This window comes from Micropterus salmoides, unplaced genomic scaffold (genome assembly GCF_014851395.1).
Source record: "Micropterus salmoides isolate LMB-PRFRI ecotype aquatic unplaced genomic scaffold, ASM1485139v1 Ms_hic_scaffold_22, whole genome shotgun sequence".
NCBI classification, from domain to species: Eukaryota; Metazoa; Chordata; class Actinopteri; order Centrarchiformes; family Centrarchidae; genus Micropterus; species Micropterus salmoides.
Window position 1 is genome coordinate 18,351,916 of NW_024041373.1, and position 17,285 is coordinate 18,369,200.

General features: G+C 39.2%; 2 protein-coding genes across 2 annotated transcripts; one reads left to right on the top strand and one right to left on the bottom strand.

The window, feature by feature from the left end:
* Positions 1 to 42: 42 nt before the first annotated feature.
* smndc1 (survival motor neuron domain containing 1) lies at positions 43 to 11,338 on the bottom strand. The gene is made up of 6 exons (XM_038737310.1): positions 11,181 to 11,338; positions 10,735 to 10,854; positions 6,180 to 6,322; positions 5,152 to 5,304; positions 4,778 to 4,931; positions 43 to 857 (listed from the first exon to the last, which is right to left on the bottom strand). The coding sequence occupies exons 2-6, from the start codon at positions 10,852 to 10,854 to the stop codon at positions 720 to 722; spliced, it is 708 nt and encodes a 235-aa protein (XP_038593238.1). The 5' UTR covers positions 11,181 to 11,338; the 3' UTR covers positions 43 to 719.
* A 1,536-nt stretch (positions 11,339 to 12,874) lies between these two features.
* Positions 12,875 to 14,395, top strand: LOC119917485 (alpha-2A adrenergic receptor-like). The gene has a single exon (XM_038737832.1). It carries the CDS (start codon positions 13,126 to 13,128, stop codon positions 14,308 to 14,310), a length of 1,185 nt encoding a protein of 394 aa, XP_038593760.1. The 5' UTR covers positions 12,875 to 13,125; the 3' UTR covers positions 14,311 to 14,395.
* Positions 14,396 to 17,285: the final 2,890 nt, after the last annotated feature.

Consider the following 17,285-nt stretch of genomic DNA (forward strand, 5'->3'; position numbering starts at 1 on the left):
ACACTGTCCAATAAGCATTTTGAACTAACAAAGGCGAACATGTCAAACAAAAACTCATGTAACTTTAATGGCAAAACAGTATTAACAGTTGCAGCATGCTGCTCACGTAAATGATTTATTAATAATGGTCTTTATAAGAGTCTTTACTGCCACCTACAGGACCTGACAGACACACAATGAAAATACAATGAAGAAATAGTCAAAATGAGGTGGAAACAATTGTTTAAAAAAAACCCTGAAAAACAAAACAATGTTTATTTCACTGTTACATATACAGAAATTAAAATGTAAATTCAGCCATGTCAAATCAACACCATTATTAAATGCCAAGACTCCCCCCAACAATGGATCAGTGTTTAGAATCCAGCTTTGAATTTCCACACCACATCTACAGGTGTATATTTTATACACACATCTTAGCAGGTATTTGGCCTCGGTGGAACCTGGACACAAACTCTACAGCTTTTCTACAACACCACTTCCTGTTCTTACATAACAGGTGACCTTGTTCCAGTGCAGGGAAAATCCCCTCTGTTTGAAATTTTGTTGTTGTACCTACATAATATATAAGAAAACTACATCAATATTTTAAACAACGGTGTGTAAGCAATTCCTTTCAAAGCTTTCTTTACTTGAGAAAGTTAAATCATGTATAAACACAACAGAAAGCACTGATACAGGCAGTATACAGTGGATTTCTATATACAGAATATATCAGGTCACTGTGGCATTAGATGTCTGACATTGTATTTTGATGTGTCATGGTACTGGGTCATAGGCTTGTCTGCAATACCACATGTTCCCACTCCCACCTTCCCGTTTACGCTTTCTGGAGATGCAAATATGCTCCTCTTCACCTGCAAAAAGAGAAAAGCTATTATGAATTATCTGAAATATATAACTTATTGGACAACTTTTTCTAGGAACACACACACACACACACACACACACACAGCAGTAATGCATGGGCAGTGTGCTGCTAGTTTCAAGTTACCTGGCCCTCCAGTCACATACCACGCTGCAGTATGCAATACCAGTGCAGTGTGAAATTAAGGGTGTGGATGAGCTAGTGGGTGAAGTGGCTCAATTTCTACTCTGATGTCTGGCAACTTTCTGAATTTTAAATCAAATTCCACATCATATAAATTTCGAGTTTGCCACTTCAAAATTCATGCAACTGTGCTTACATCCTGGCTGTACAAGCTATATAGCTGTATAGCGGTTGGATCGACGATCGAAGGGATGAAGGATTACGACTATTTTTTCATGCGTCAATATTAAGGCAATTTTAATTAACTCACTATCAGAGCTAAGATGACATAAAAACAGTCTTTAGATTCTACACCACACTGCAGTGTTTCCCATTCACTGATTTATTTGTTGTGACACGACACCCCACAATATCAACGCTGACCGCCACATACTATATACTATTTAATATCAGTAAAATCATAATTTATTGTGGAGCTGTGCGCAGCGCATAGATTCGCTCAGCACCTCCGTTCACTCCCTCTCTCTAACAAATACATTGAAACTGAGCTGTGCATATATAGAAAAACTAAAGCATTCAAGTTAACTCTGAGAAGTTAGTCTATTTTCTTAACACAACTCTGTCAATGTCAGAGACCCACCTCCAAATAAGTTAAAAGAAAGGAGCCTAGCAACATTAACGTTAGAATACAGCTGGGTTGTCGAGGTTTGCACGCTGTCCATAGCAGCTAGTCAACATCGATTGCACGACTCTCCTCCGTGCTCAGCGCCACAATACAGTAATACATTTAAAGATGTTTCTGTTGGTTTCTCTAAATAAGCCGATTTCTTCCATGTTGGCATTTCACTGGCATGCTGCAACGTAACACCGCCCCCTGGTGATCACATTGCCGATCTGTGATCTCATATAGCCATAATGAAGCAATATGAAAACAGAGAAGATCGCCCAAGCCTAGTCCAGTAGGGGTCTTCCTATAACATACTGGTTTAAATAAAGGTTTTATGACACCCGTTAGGAGACTGGTTATTGTACAGCTTAATGCTCCTAATTACATAGCTGGTTACTTTTTCTGTTGCGGCATGGCCATTATATACCACAAATGCTGATTAAATAACCCAAAATGCAGATTGCTGTGTGTCTCTGTAGTAGCTAGCATCTCTCCACATGTCTCCCTTTGTGAACTTAATTTCACTAAACATCAAATGTAGGGCTGGGCCATTCGGCCAAAAATGTTTTCACGATAAAAGACGTCCATATCATTTGATATCAATAATTATAACGAGAACTGTCAAATCATTATTTCTTTCAAATTTAAATGCTGATTTTTGCTCCTGAGTGAAAGTTGAAGAAACCAGATGTTTAACTGTTACACTTGATGCCAAACAGTGGAACATTTAACAAATCAGAGGTAAAACCTGCTAAAATCTTTTTTTCAACAAACGCATGAGTAAAATTAAGTTAAATCTGTTTTCGGGCCCTTTTCCTCTACACACTACATATCTTTATAGAAAAAGTGCTAGTCTGTTCGCGTTCTTAAATGAATTAAATCAAACTATTGTTTTATTGCCCAGCCCTAATCAAAGGTTAATTATAGATCTACATCATTGTAAACATTCAAACCAGCTGTGTTATTTGTACTTCCACTCATAGTGAGCTATAACTATTCCACAAGTCTCTCGCAATTTGAAAAGATAATAGCCAAATCAAATTTTAAACCTAAGTCCGATCAATATTTCATTAGTGCTCTCTCATTATCACATTCTCCAGCCCCGGAGCGCAGAGGAGAGGGCCAGATTGCAACTGCCAAAATCCTCATTGGCAGTAGAAAGGCAAGATTACGTCAAACAACATTAAAGAATTGTCGAACAGAGAGCTAGAAGATATTATTTAAAACTAAACACACTGTTTGTATCACCAAGTACATTTTTAGTTATTATATAGTTTGTGTGTGTAAAATCGCTGCAGTGAACATGGCTGTGCTGCCAGGTGGACAGAGAGCATCGAGACACCACGGTAGAGCCCACACACCGACTTCTCACCTTGATTAAAGGGCCCGTGCAGACTACACAACTTTCAGCATCGGTCGATGGCCATGCCGTTCAAACTATACAACTTGCCGTCGTGTGATGGGAATCTTGAAGTCGTTGTGGCGTTCACACTACGTGACTGATCAGTGACAGGGGGTCACACACTACATGAGCTGACAACGGCTGAGTCACACGGCGCTCGTCTCCAGACCACGTTTGGTCAAGGAAACATGTGAAACGGGAAATGGCGCAAGCCTACAGACAAAACCGCTGTTGTTTGTTATTATAAAGACAGCAATTATAAAGAATCTGGGTGAAAGAATGGATTAGCACACGCATCAGGAATCGTCTGAGCTATAAAGAGAGCTGGAGGGGAGTAAAAAGTGTTTTGCAGTGAAAAAGTACTGCTCTCATTGGCTGGATGTGGATGTCGAGTCGGCCGACTGCGCCAGATATCTGGCATGCTAGATATCTAGCAGACGTCGGCGATGTGTCAGAAATGTGTCAGGAAGCAGTTGTGACACGGCGTTGAGTAGTTCACACATATTCACACACGTTGCTGAGCGGCAAATCGGGCTACAAATCATGTAGTGTGAACCAATGATGATGGCAGGTTAATATGTTGATTTAGATTCTCTAGAGCCGTGATCTTGAATCTGTGCTGAACTGGTCCAGTATTTGACAGACCAACCCAACAAAGCCGCGCCATCCCGGTACAAATATAAGTAGGCTACTAACCAATCTGAGGTTTCTGGCAACAGTCTGTTATCAGGGGGGATTAGCCTATAGGTGTGTGTTTGATATTAACAACAAGATATAATGTTTACCCTTTCTGCCTAAAGTCCCTTTTGTAAATGTAAACGTACTTTATTGTCACATACACATACATGTAGTGAAATTCATCCTCTGCATTTAACCCATCCCTGAAGGGAGAAGTGGGAGGCTGTACAGCGCCCGGGGACCAACAGCCATGCCAGGTCAAACGGCACTGACTGGAGAACCTACCCAACATGTTTTTGATGGTGGGGGAAACCGGAGCACCCGGAGAAAACCCACGCAGACACAGGGAGAACATGCAAACTCCACACAGAAAGACCTGGGCCACCGGAGTTTGAACCCGCAACCTTCTTGCTCCACTGTGCCGAATAACTGTTAAACACTGCATTTTCTTTTGCTTGTGATCACACTGCTGTGGACATCAAACAATATGTCGTTTCTAACCTCCACCTCACAAGTGCTGCAATTTCTGTCTTCCTCTTGGTTGCTGTTGCCATGATTCACAGTAAGCAGGCTCATTTATGTGCATCAATATTTATGAGGTGGCATTGCATCAACCATTTATGGTTGGATGTGTCTACATGTGCACATTTCCAGGTGGACTGTGATTTATAAAGGGAATGTTGCATGCAGATGTGTGTAATAATGGTTTTATAAACTGGATTTTGTGTGAACGTACACTTTTAGTAAAGATCCTTCGCACTGTTTTATAAATGAGGCCCCAGATCACCTGACCTTGTGCCTTAAAGGATAGCATGTTTTGCCAATTTTTCTACTGTCGCAGAGCTACTGCCTGGCTAATTTAAACATAAATCCTATTGCGGGGATTCACTACAGAACAGCATCTGTGAAAAATAACATCAAGCAAAAAAGTCGACACGTACAGTATATAACCACTATCCAATGTGTTTGCTTAATGCACCGCAGGTTTCCCCAGGACTACTATCAAATGAGTTCAGGTCTGTATAAAAAGAAATCGTACCTGTCCTTTCTTGTTCTTTGAGTAGGCTTTGTTGTTGAACTGTTGCCACTTTGACTTTTGCTCCTCCCTCTCTTGCTCCAATTCCTTCATCCTCGCTACCTTCTTCTGGGCTTTCTTCTTCTTATACTCTCTCTGCTCTGCTATCTGCTCTTTCCTAAAAAAACAGACAGACAAAGAAGACAAACATTTAAACCCTGCCCACAAGGTGCAAATACAATCACATACAGGTTATAACCAATATGAAATAACATGAATGAGTCCAACACGGGCCTGCATGATATTGGAAAAATTACATTGCGATGTCTTGTTTACCTGCAAGATATACCGTGACTTGGAAAAAAATATATGCATTGCTGAAAGATTTTTGTTCATACCTTGACTTTGGCTTATCGTCATCAGAGCGTTTCCCCTCCTCTACTGCTTTGAGGTTCTGCAGAGGAATCACTTCAGCATTCCCATATCCAGAGAAGGTCACGGCTGCAGTGCCGTTCTCTCGGTCTATCTCCTCAATCTCAGCCTCATACACCCTGCCAAAGAATCACGTCTGTAAGCAGGTGAGTATGAGCCAAAAGACTCAAGCTCTACTTAATAAACAGAGCTTAACACTAAAACATAATACTTAAAGATAAGTGAAGTGATATGTGACTATAGGATATTCATTGAACATTTTCTATTTTTACAAGTTACTTCAAGAACATTAATTTCCCACAGAATGACTTTTGTTCCACTTAAGGCCAATTTTTACTTCTGCGTCGAGTCTATGTCGTAGCCGGCAACGTAGGCTACATTCCATCGTGAGCATTTATACTTATGTGTTGATGTCTGTGTCACTCTACGATTACACCACCACCCTACTTGGCAGAAGGGTTTCTACGTTCCACAGTGTTGAGTTTTTTCTTCTTTGTTGGTGTGGGCTACTACAAACAATGGCGATGGAAACTGAGTGGATCCTGCTGGAGTTGGCACTGTTCGATGTTGAACAGCGCACCGTTGAATTGTTTGAGGCAGCCGGAAATGCATAAGAGGAAATGCAAGGCTACCTAGCCATGCAGAGAGCGTAGATTTGAAGCAGAAGTATAAAATGGCCATAAAGGTACACAAACACACATCAAACTAAAATTAAAGTTGGTTGTCTCTACAATTGTTAGGGAAAATAAACATATGGTCTTTGTGGTGCGGTTGGTTTAGGCAACAATATAACATTTACAATACGGGACTGAACTATACGATAGAGAGCCAATGACTGGCTTTTCTTTAGGGCATGCCTCAAACAATTAGCATGGATACACCAACCTAATCTATAAAATCACTACTCTAATTCAGATAAAGAATTCAAATTGAACTGAAATAAGGCATTAGGTTGCATGTAATGTTTTTATGAGAAGAGGCCGGTAATACTCACTGTCCATCCTGACTCCACGTAGCCATACACCTGTCCCCCACTTTCCAGCCATGCTTCAGGGGAACTCTCTCTGAGCCATTGGTACTGGAAGCACTCTCGGCGGGCTGTGAGGTCAGGAGGTCTTTTGTCAAATCGATGACTTCCTGTAGAAGAAACACATTCAAAAGGAGGTCAGCGGTCTCACACAGGCAATTTTTCCAAAAAGTATTTGTTTGTGAATGAGGATGTTTATTCTTAAAATGCACAATAAGTAGGATTTTCCTAAATAACACACATACAAAAAAAACTATGTATAGACCTGTTGTATATCCACAAATAATAAACAAATGAACTTTAATTCAGTATCCTAATGTTTAAATATACTGCAAAGATGAGTATACATCTCAAAGTTGCTTGCATCGCTAGTAGTAGCCTGTTAATGAAGCAGTGTTTTTGTTTTAATCTGTGACTTGTTAGATCATCATTGTGATATAACCATACCATGATTATTTCCACAGTATGGAGAAAAAGCAGGAAAACACATCCTTATCTATATCGCTGGCTATTTTCTGTACTTTTCCTGTCCAGTCATGATCAACAAAATTAATTTAGCCACTTTTGACTCGCCTCTTTTGGTTTTCCATTGGAGTATATGGTACCTGGTATGTTTTTTGATATTACCTCCGTCAAGGTTCCAAACAAGCTGAGGCGATACCAAAAGGTGACATAAAAACAGTGCAGACAACTGACTGGTCAGAGAGAATAGACAACAAAACCATGTCGGAAATAACCTAGCTAGCAGCTGGTGTGCAGCTAGTGCTGTGGTGCGTTTACAGCTTACCTGATTTGATCGATGATATGGTGCATAAAACTGATTTATTGACATACAAGAGGTGTTGGGCACCAGGCTGTCAATGGACCCTCCTGTTGTGGTTGCATCTTTTGTTCCTGATGCTAATTCCATAACAATTCGTATGGTAAAGTTTAAAGGCTAGCTACAATTACGTTATTCATTTATATGTATTTGAACAATGCTATGTAGCCTGAAGTGTTATTGATTATTTATCATTTGATATGGGAAAGGTAGTGTACATATGACATTGTTATTGATGATACGCCAGTGTCTTATTTCCTTGGTAACACTATATATTAAGAATAAAATTCATATGCTAATTATCAGAAGTCATTGCATGAATTAATTTTAAAAACACTTTTAAAGTGTTACCCATAAGTTCTTCTCATTGCTTTGTTCTCTTAGGAGATTGTTGAGCCCACAAGTCCAGACTCAGCCGGTACCTTTCTAGCCTCAAACCCTTTACCAAAAACAGAAGGGGAAGAAGACTAACCCTACTGTATATTTTCTAATAGAGGAAAGTGCTAAAGAGCAAAAGCGGCATGAGGAGAGTGAGGCAAAAATCATGAGGTTCTTACTGTAAAATCAATTTTCATCTTCAATTATTAGCAGAATCCCAAATAGCCACCTACCCCATTTACTGGCATGGTGTGGGAACACATTTTGACAAATAAACGCAGGTCTCGCTTAGATGCCTGGTCTTTATATAAGTTCTTTAGATGTATAAAACCCCTTAAACCTCGCCGGGTCTCCCACTTTAGCTGCTTAGATTGTTAATACAAATATTAATGTTTAAACATCTGATCATTATGTTAGGACATGCTACACATGTTAGATTCTTCACAAATAAATCATTCAGTTCATTTAAGAGAAATGAGCCCCAAAGTCTAATTCATAAAGATCAGGGGTTGGAAACCTATGGCACGTGTGCCAGCGTGGGCACACACACACATTTTAAATAGCACATGAGAAAGAAAACTCAATCCTACAATATTGACATATGCCACTGCGTTGTTTAATATTACATTAAGTTAGTGACGTTATTATTAGGGTTTTCAAAATGATAGAAATATAGAAAAATAACACCTAATATTTTAACGCAGGATTAGTCAAAGTGGGGTACTTTATGATCCGTGACCGGGCCTGCCGACCTGCTGGTCAGCTGCTGTCTGTGTGTCTGTGAGAGTAGGCCAAACTAAAACATTCAAATCTGAGGGGGAATACGAGCGGCCCCTCCCAACTTGGACTGATCCTCGTTTTTGCTGTAATCTGATTGGCTCAACGGCGCCGATCAAAGGAGTTTACTTTCCATCCGGTTTGTGTGTAACAGAGACGGTAAATATGGTGAAAAATTTTGGCATAAGAGGCACTTGTAACTATTTTAGCCTTCTGACTGACTGTACACATGACATGTTGGTAGTTAACAGTATACTGTGACTTAAGTTTTAACCAGGCTTGACCTGGTCTTGTTCAGAGCAGTGGTGACTTGCTTATTCAAACCAAGGAGACAGGTGTCACTTTTAAGTTTCTTGAAGGTCTTCAATACCACAAAAACACTATTAGAATTTAAATAATAATTGTTGCTGCATTGTTTTTGGATGTGAACAGAGAAAAAAAGGTTGTGAATGTATGGGAAATAAAGATGTTTAGCTAAATAAGTTTATTATCATTGATGCACTCATCTACCAAAATCTATTTCAATTATATATATATATATATATATATATATATTTATTATTTTAAATGCTTATCACGGCAAATATCGATATATGTTATTCAATTCGATTCATTCGAAGTTAGATAAATTTCGCTTCACAGCCCTATTTATTATATGTCTATTATTATTAACACGGTCAAACTTCAATTCAAATCTGACTATCAGTTAAATTTCAGTCAGTTGAAATTATCTGTTAAATTTAATATAAATTTTAATGTAATATAATGCTGTACTGGTTTTGAAATTGTTTTTCTGCTTGCACCACACAAGTTCCTGTTGCGATGATTGATGTTTACATTGGAACACAGGGCTTATGGTTGATGTGTTTTTCACTAGAAAACAAGGAAATTTCTGAGCGTTGCATGACAAAGAATAGCAGTATATATAAAGTGTATTGCTGGTATTAATTGGTTTACAATATGGTTAATTTAGTTTGATTTGATAAGCATTTGTTTTAATGTGAAAATGTGGATCAGATGAACAGAAACAATTGACTTAATACTACTGTTACTGTTGTATCTGATTTGCTTTAATACATGATTTAATCATCTCATTTAGCTAAGTATTTCAACCACTAATTGACTCTGACATTTGTTCAATGCACTTGTTTAACTTTCACTTTACACATCATTTTCATCTATTTCATATGTTACCCAACTCCTTGATTATAATGAGTAATATATGGTTTAATGTTCATATCAGGAGTGCATTTGCAGATGCAGGCAGGCAACTGTCATGAGTAGCATATTTGGTGTGATATGAATAACATGCCAGTCACAAAGTATTTGACATGCTTTGCCTGCATAGACACCTTAAGACATCCAATCACAAAAGGACATGTCTGCATTAATAGTAGAGATCAACCAATCGTGGATGATCCAAAGCAGTCACATCCTGTCTGTCTTATCTATATAAAATTGCAGTTTTTGGAATTATAGAGAAGGACGAAGCTATTCTTTTTCTTTCGCTGAAGTGTACTTTATTTTAAGTGAACAGCTCAAGGTACGAAAGAGTAGGACTTCAAGGACTATTATTTTTCCCCCTCCTGAGCTGAGTGAGTAATTTCGCACTGCTTACACATCTCATACTGACAAAACTTGATAACTTGTTAAAAGGAGTTCATACCATACTGTGTCACCTCTACTCCCAAGGGGGAGCAGGAGAGAAGGGCACCTGAGGTTGGACTGTGAGAGCAGGTGGACCAGAGCCTGGATTTGGAACCAGCCTGTCATCAGGTCCCTCTCCTGACCGTATTTAGGAGGAAAGTATGCTATTGAAGAGTAGGACTTCCTACGAGACTCATAAAAATAATTCCTCTCAATGTGCTGTGGTGTCTGTGTCTGCAGAGACCCTGCCCCGTGCCTGTATTTACTTATTCTGCTGTGTTCAGTTTCTAGCCATCAACGTCTCTCACGGTCTCTGACTTCAGATCTCAATCCTCTGCTTCATTTTCCCTTTCCCCGGAGGTAGTCAGGTACACCGATCTTGAGTCGCTGCCTTATGTAGGTGGTACACTACTGTGTTCTGGCAACCATGGTCAGGGTACATGTGCTTCTGGTGTTGCTGAGCCCAACCAAATTTGAATGTTATGTTTACAAACCACAGCCAACAAATCCTACTCATTCAGCCTTTAAAATTTAAGAATATAGTTCAACATAATTGAACATTATCAGGAAGCCTACAGAAATGAAGAAAGGTCTTATGGTTTACATTCGCGTAGGCAAGTGAAAACCTAAATGTGAAAGTTTTAAGCTGTAAAACTCAAGTGGAACTTGAACGACACAAACGCAGATCGGTAGTTTTCAGAAGTAAAATATTTTGGTGCCATTTAATTTCAATACTAAGTATTCTGTAGTACGTTAAATTCAACGATTGTGTATTCAGTCGCTTATTGTTTTAAATTATTGCAGACTTTGTTAGCCTTCAAACGAATCCAGCACTGAGAAATACGCATCTTAAGTGGTGAGAGTATCCAACATGTATCTCATTCACACAAAAACACAAACCTGTAAGTCTTTCTGTAATTTAAGGAGGTCTTCATTTTCTGGGTCAGTAGATAACGCAACTTCTACTTGCTGAAGCTGGGCTTTGTAGCTGTTTAACTGTTTCACCAGGTCGTCCGACATCTGTGTGTTGACAAAAAGACAGTTTGCAGAAAAGTTAGCTAGCTGTGATGTTTACTCGGATTAGCAATAACAATCACATATTTTGCTCATGTATTAAATGCAAAATGAGTGAAACATTGGCTACTCAAAATGTTAATGAAAAACACGATATAACGTTAGCCAACCTAACGTTTTGTCACAACATCCACGTTAGCTTAACGCTAGAAGAGTTAGCACAATCCCTCGGCCCTCTTTCGTCGACGTAAATTTAACGTATAACAGCTAATGCTAATTACGAGCGGCCGAGGGGCAATCACAGAAATTACAGTGTTGGTGTGTAAACTTACCTCGCTATAACTGCCCTTAACCAATAAATACCGTAAGCATTCAAATCTCAACTCAATACTCTGTCAAAACGGCTGCTAAAAGGACAACAGTACGCTCTCCTTCTCCACCGAAAATAGTCAACCGGAAGCCAGTGAAAGGCTTTCTCGCGATACCAAAGCTGATCACGTCAAATACAAAGGAGAGCGGCTCGTTAGCGTCCCCAATGGCACTGCTCGCAATAGTATCTTCACTCTGCTGTTCCCCGAGCCATTTACAGGATTGTTCAAAAGGGATTGCAATACGAAAGATTGAATTGCCGTACTAAGGAACCAGAGCAAAAAAAAATAAAATATACCGTGTAGTTTTACCTCTTAAGGTAAAAAGTATTTAATTCGAACAGTCAGATGGGGAACTTATGTTGAACTGCTCAAAGACACAAAAATTGACATGGTCTCAAATACACATGGCTTTGTATTAAGCGGCTTGTGGGTCTGGGTGTGCTTCTATCTTTAAACAATAACTCTTATAGCAAACCTACAACAAAACGCACTAGACCTTGCACTTTAGTATGAATGTAAGATGACTACAGTGAGGCACAGAGATTCATCAGACACTAGGACGTGAATATGTCTCTTTATAGTTACAAAACCCTTCAGTACTCCTAATGAATAATCATCAAGTTATTAGTACGAAGTACAGTAAAATATGTGTGCTGAGTGATGAACAAAATCACATAACAATCCTAAATTAGATAACTAAAAATGCATGGTTAGCATGCTTTAAATTAATTAAATAAAGCTAGATGGTAAAACAATATAATGCAATGGAAATCTCTCATTAGAGTGGTGGAGAGTAAAAAGAAATTCTTTTATTCTTTTTAGGCATGTTGCAAAAAGCATCACAATCAAACTCCTCACTACCGATAGCCTACTGTCAAACAATAAGTAAAACTTTTTTTACAATAGTTTTGTAAAAAAACAAAAACAAAAAAACAACAACTAATAACTAATAAAACAATAGTAATATGATAGACAAAGTGGCTCCCCGCACTCACTTCGATTTATTCTACTCTCTTACCAGGACAGCAAACATTTGTCTGGCTGAAATCTTTATTCCTGCAAATAATCTGCTCTTGCTGTTCTCTTGTACTAGTGACTAATCTCTGCAGTAAATGGCTCCGATCATCTCCACAGAAGCAGACATTATTTCAAGCTATTTTTCTTTCAGGATAGATCTGAACATTTTGTTCATGAGGTAGAACTGCAAACCCACACAGAGTGTACTCTTAATCCATTGTAATTTCATAAACTGCAGATATTACTTCTATAAATCAAAAATATTGTTAATGTCATAATCAGCCAATGGTTTTAGGGTCTGGGAGCAACACCAAATTGCTTTTAAATCTCCAGCAGCAGATGAACTCCGCCCATTCCCGTTCTCACTGATGTAGAGCCAGCATCACAGATCCTCAGCGTCAGATCAAGCCCATATAAAAGACACACTCTCCACTTCAGCCACAACAGATGAAAAGATCTGCCTGAGCCAGCACTGTCTGCAATGTAAGTCTGCTTTATGAAATGTCTTCCAAGGGACTTAACTGAAGTCTTTATTCAAAAAAGGTTGGTGGATGAAGAATTATTTTTTAAAGAATATATCTATTTTTTAAAAAATCTTCTGATGTGGGAAACTGGGGGAAAAAATCCTTAATTCCTTTCATAATTTTTTGATATATTAATATAAAGAAACACTTGTAATTTTTTGTCTGCTTTTGTTCATTTTCTGACTGACAAAGAAGAACACAGATTTCTTTCAACAATTCCTTCCAGTGAACAAAATGAAAAGACTCAATTTTCTGATGCCATGTTTTTGAATGGATAATATTAATAGACTTCTGGCAAGCACAGTTTCCAAACCTCCTTAAAGAGCACCGTTCAGACAATATCATCGACACCACAGCTCATCCTGATGGGTTGTCTTAACTTCACCAGCGGAAATGAGACCTTGCCTGGCAGGCACCCTTACACTGTGCAGACCTCTGTGCCTCTAATGATCCTGGTGGGCATCCTCATCCTGCTAACTGTGTTTGGCAATGTCATGGTAGTAATTGCTGTAATCACAAGCCGAGCCCTGAGGGCACCTCAGAACTTGTTTTTAGTGTCTCTGGCATCTGCAGACATCCTGGTTGCCACCTTAGTGATGCCATTCTCTTTAGCGAATGAACTGATGGGTTACTGGTACTTTGGTAAAGTGTGGTGTGAAATCTACCTGGCTTTGGATGTGCTCTTCTGCACCTCATCCATTGTTCACCTATGTGCCATCAGCCTGGACAGATACTGGTCCATCACTCACGCGATTGAGTACAACCTGAGAAGGACACCGCGCAGGATTAAATGCACAATCTTCGTAGTTTGGGTACTGGCAGCCATCATTTCATTCCCTCCACTTATCACAATGAAAAAGGAAGAGGGCAAAGAGGACAGCCCTGAATGTAAAATTAATGAGGAGAAGTGGTACATCATATTCTCCAGCACTGCCTCTTTCTTTGCACCCTGCATCATCATGATTATGGTGTATGTAAGAATCTACCAGACTGCCAAGAAAAGAACAAGAGCTCCACCAGGAGAAAGGCAAAGAGAATATGGCAACTCAGGCAACCTGGAGAGAAAAGATGGAGAAGGGAAGGAAGTGGAAGGGCTGAACGGCAGAGAGGTAAACGGGCTGGACATGGAGGAAGAACCCTCCTCGTCTGATGGGAATGAAACCATCCTCTGTTCGATGAAGAAGAAGAGGGGTATGAGGGCAGCCAAAGTAGCTCAGGTGAACCCTGGAGAAAGCTCTCCAAAGCCAGAGGCACAGCCCTGTGTGAGAGTGAGCAGGTGGAAAGGAAGGCAGTACAGAGAGAGGCGCTTCACATTTGTTCTGGCTGTGGTCATGGGAGTGTTTGTTCTCTGCTGGTTCCCCTTTTTCTTCACATACACGCTCACCGCTGTGTGTGACACCTGCTGTGTCCCAGAGACATTGTTCAAAATGTTTTTCTGGTTAGGTTACTGCAATAGCTCACTAAATCCAGTTATATACACTATATTCAATAATGACTTCAGGAGGTCTTTTAAAAAAATTGTTTGTAAAAGGGACAGAAGAGGTTTGTAAATTAGATTTTGCTGTAAGTATTTCAAAAACAGTATATTTTGGTCATCAACATTATTGCACCTATCAGTGTAAATATTACATTAAAGAGGTGGTATTATGCTCATTTTCAGGTTCAAAATCTTATTTAGGGGTTGTACCAGAACAGGTTTACATGGTTTAATTTTCAAAAAACACCACATTTTTCTCATACTGCACATTGCCGCAGCTCCTCTTTTCACCCTATGTGTTGTACGCTCCGCTCTTGAGTGATGCATCTTACTTGTACAAAATCTTTGTTTGGGAGTTGTACATGCGCAGTTCCCAGGTAAGGACTACTAGCCAATCAGAAGCAGAGAAGGGTGGGAAACAAGGTAGTGTGATCCAAATCATAGCCGCTTCAGACTGCGACCGTAACCTAGCAGATGGTATAAGTTACTCTCAAGTCCACAACATCATTGTTCCACATTTTACCATCAGGACTAAACGTTGAACTGTTGACGGTGTTCTGACAATCTATGTTGCCTTGCCGAAAAATGCTACCATAGCGCAAATTGATGGACTTGACTCTACTCCTGGAAGCAGGTACAGGTACAACATTTCTACAATGGAAAACCAAACAAAGGCGAGTCAAGGGCGTGCCCGACCCCGATAGCCGCTTGGCAAGCTTTATGACGCGTTTTCATTGTGATGTCACAAGTAAAGGAAGTGAAGGGCTGGACTACAAACTAGCTGTTCTCAAGCGGTTCAGAGCAGAGCTTTCTGTGGGAGATGGGAACTCCCTTTGGGCTGGACTTCATGCACAAAAAAGATATATAACTCAATAAAGGAGAGGGAAAAAGCCCAAAAGCATAATACCACCTCTTTAAGCAGATATTAAAGGTTCAGTGTGTAAGTCTTAGTGGCATCTAGTGGTGAGGGTTGCAAATTGCAACCAAAGGGCCAGTCGCCACTTACTCTTCCCTTTGCAAGCGCGTAGGAGAAGCTACGGTGGCTGACAAGCTCTGTCGGCTATTGTGCTAAATAATTTCATTTAATTCATGTCTCTTCTAACTTCTAATAAACCAGATGACAGCGACTATTACTACTTCTTCTTCATTCATATACAATGTAGTAACGAAATGCGCTCTGTAGAGCAGTTTGTTGTTCGGGCTACTGTAGAAGCACGGCGGTGTGACATGGTGAAGTCCTTGTTTGGGGACTTGCAGTGTATGTAGATAGAAATGGCTCATTCCAAGTTAATAAAAACATAACGATTCATTATGTAAGGTCTTTATACACCACTGAAAACACGGTTATGTATATTATATGGCATTTCCGTCAGTTGATCCTCCTAAATATTACACACTGGACCTTTAAAAGATATTTATTGAATATTTGAAACAATGTGAAATGCAGCATATTCTGCTTTGTCGTTTTTACATTTTGTGAACTTCCACATCAGTAAATGTTTGTTTTGTACTATTAAATCATGCAAACAATATCTAATGTGCAGTTTGCTTTACAGCTAGTATTACAATGTGACTACCTGTGAGTTCCGACCCTGACACTGTACAACTGTGACAACATGCATGATACATTTTGTACATGCATGTGTGTTTGTTTGTTTTGTAACAGTATTTAAATGTATCAGTCAACTATCAGATATCATCTGTCATAGTTTGGATACTCATGCTTTAAACTTGAAAGGCTTCAAAGACTGACTGAGAGTGTGATTTAAACATGGAAAAAAAAGAAAGATTATTGCTGCGCATTACATCTGAGAATGAAAATAATAATGTTATATAAAGGCAGACTTTTCAAATTGACAGACCATATCAGAGTGCAAGAAAATGTTTTACTTATGTGTAATATGTTACAAATAATATAAATCGACTGATAAGTCAATAGCTTGAAAACAAACATTTTATTATGACTGAAAACTGAATCATGTGCTGCTCAAGGGAGCAATTATTCTGCAAGAGAAAGAGATTACAAAAATGATCCACAGTATCTGGAAACTATGCTGGAAACATCTCTTTGTACCACTCTACAAACAACAGCAAGAGCATATGAAAGCAACATGTACCCAAAGCGATGGTATCCCCACAGCACCAACTATTTGCTTCACCGAAAACAATATGAAGAGAAAATTATGGCCAGGAGGTACGGGTGGCACAACAATACTGAATGCACTTTATCATGAATTACAGCTCCTCATATCAGGATATCATTAAATCATCCCCTGGAGTCAAACAGAAATGATGCAGCGATAGAAATATGAGTGGCTACTGCAGATTACACAGTGGGTTAATATCCACACAGGCTTATCAATGAGTTGTGTTCCTATGATCTGTCTGATTCAACATTGTGTCTCTCTTCTCCTTTGTTAGCACACTTTTCCCAGCACAATGGCCTGTCTTTATAGCAACTTTTCTTTAACAAACTTTTTAGACAAGTGTCAGTCACTCTTAACCTGAAATAAAATAAATGTGGCCTCCAAATTGTTTAATTAAGCAAGCATTCCATATATTAAGTAAGTAAATAACAGAGTGATTCCCATGACTTGCTCTCTGGGACTCCAGTGTGTTGAGATTCCTGTGGTACACATGTTTGGGTTCAACCATGCCTCTGAGTCTTAAAATAATATAATTACTGACCACAAATGGTAAACTATAGGCCTACTATCTTGCTGGTAGAGTTCCCACGAAGAATCTGACACGAGAGATATTAGAAAACATTGCTATTTGAGGCTTTGTGGCAATGAGAGTGGATGCAAGATAAAACTATTTCCACAAGGTTGTTCAATCATTACGAGCCTTTGTTAGGACACTGATGCTGACAGTCGGTATCAGTATGTTTAAACAAGAAAAATCAGCTGCCCCTGCTATAACACCACCTGCAAAGAGTAGATTATTATAGTTGTTGGAACATTAAAACAGATGTAGATGTTTATATTAATATTAAGCAATCAACATTATGTAACATTTAGTACCATAAAATACTTGCTCAACAATCCT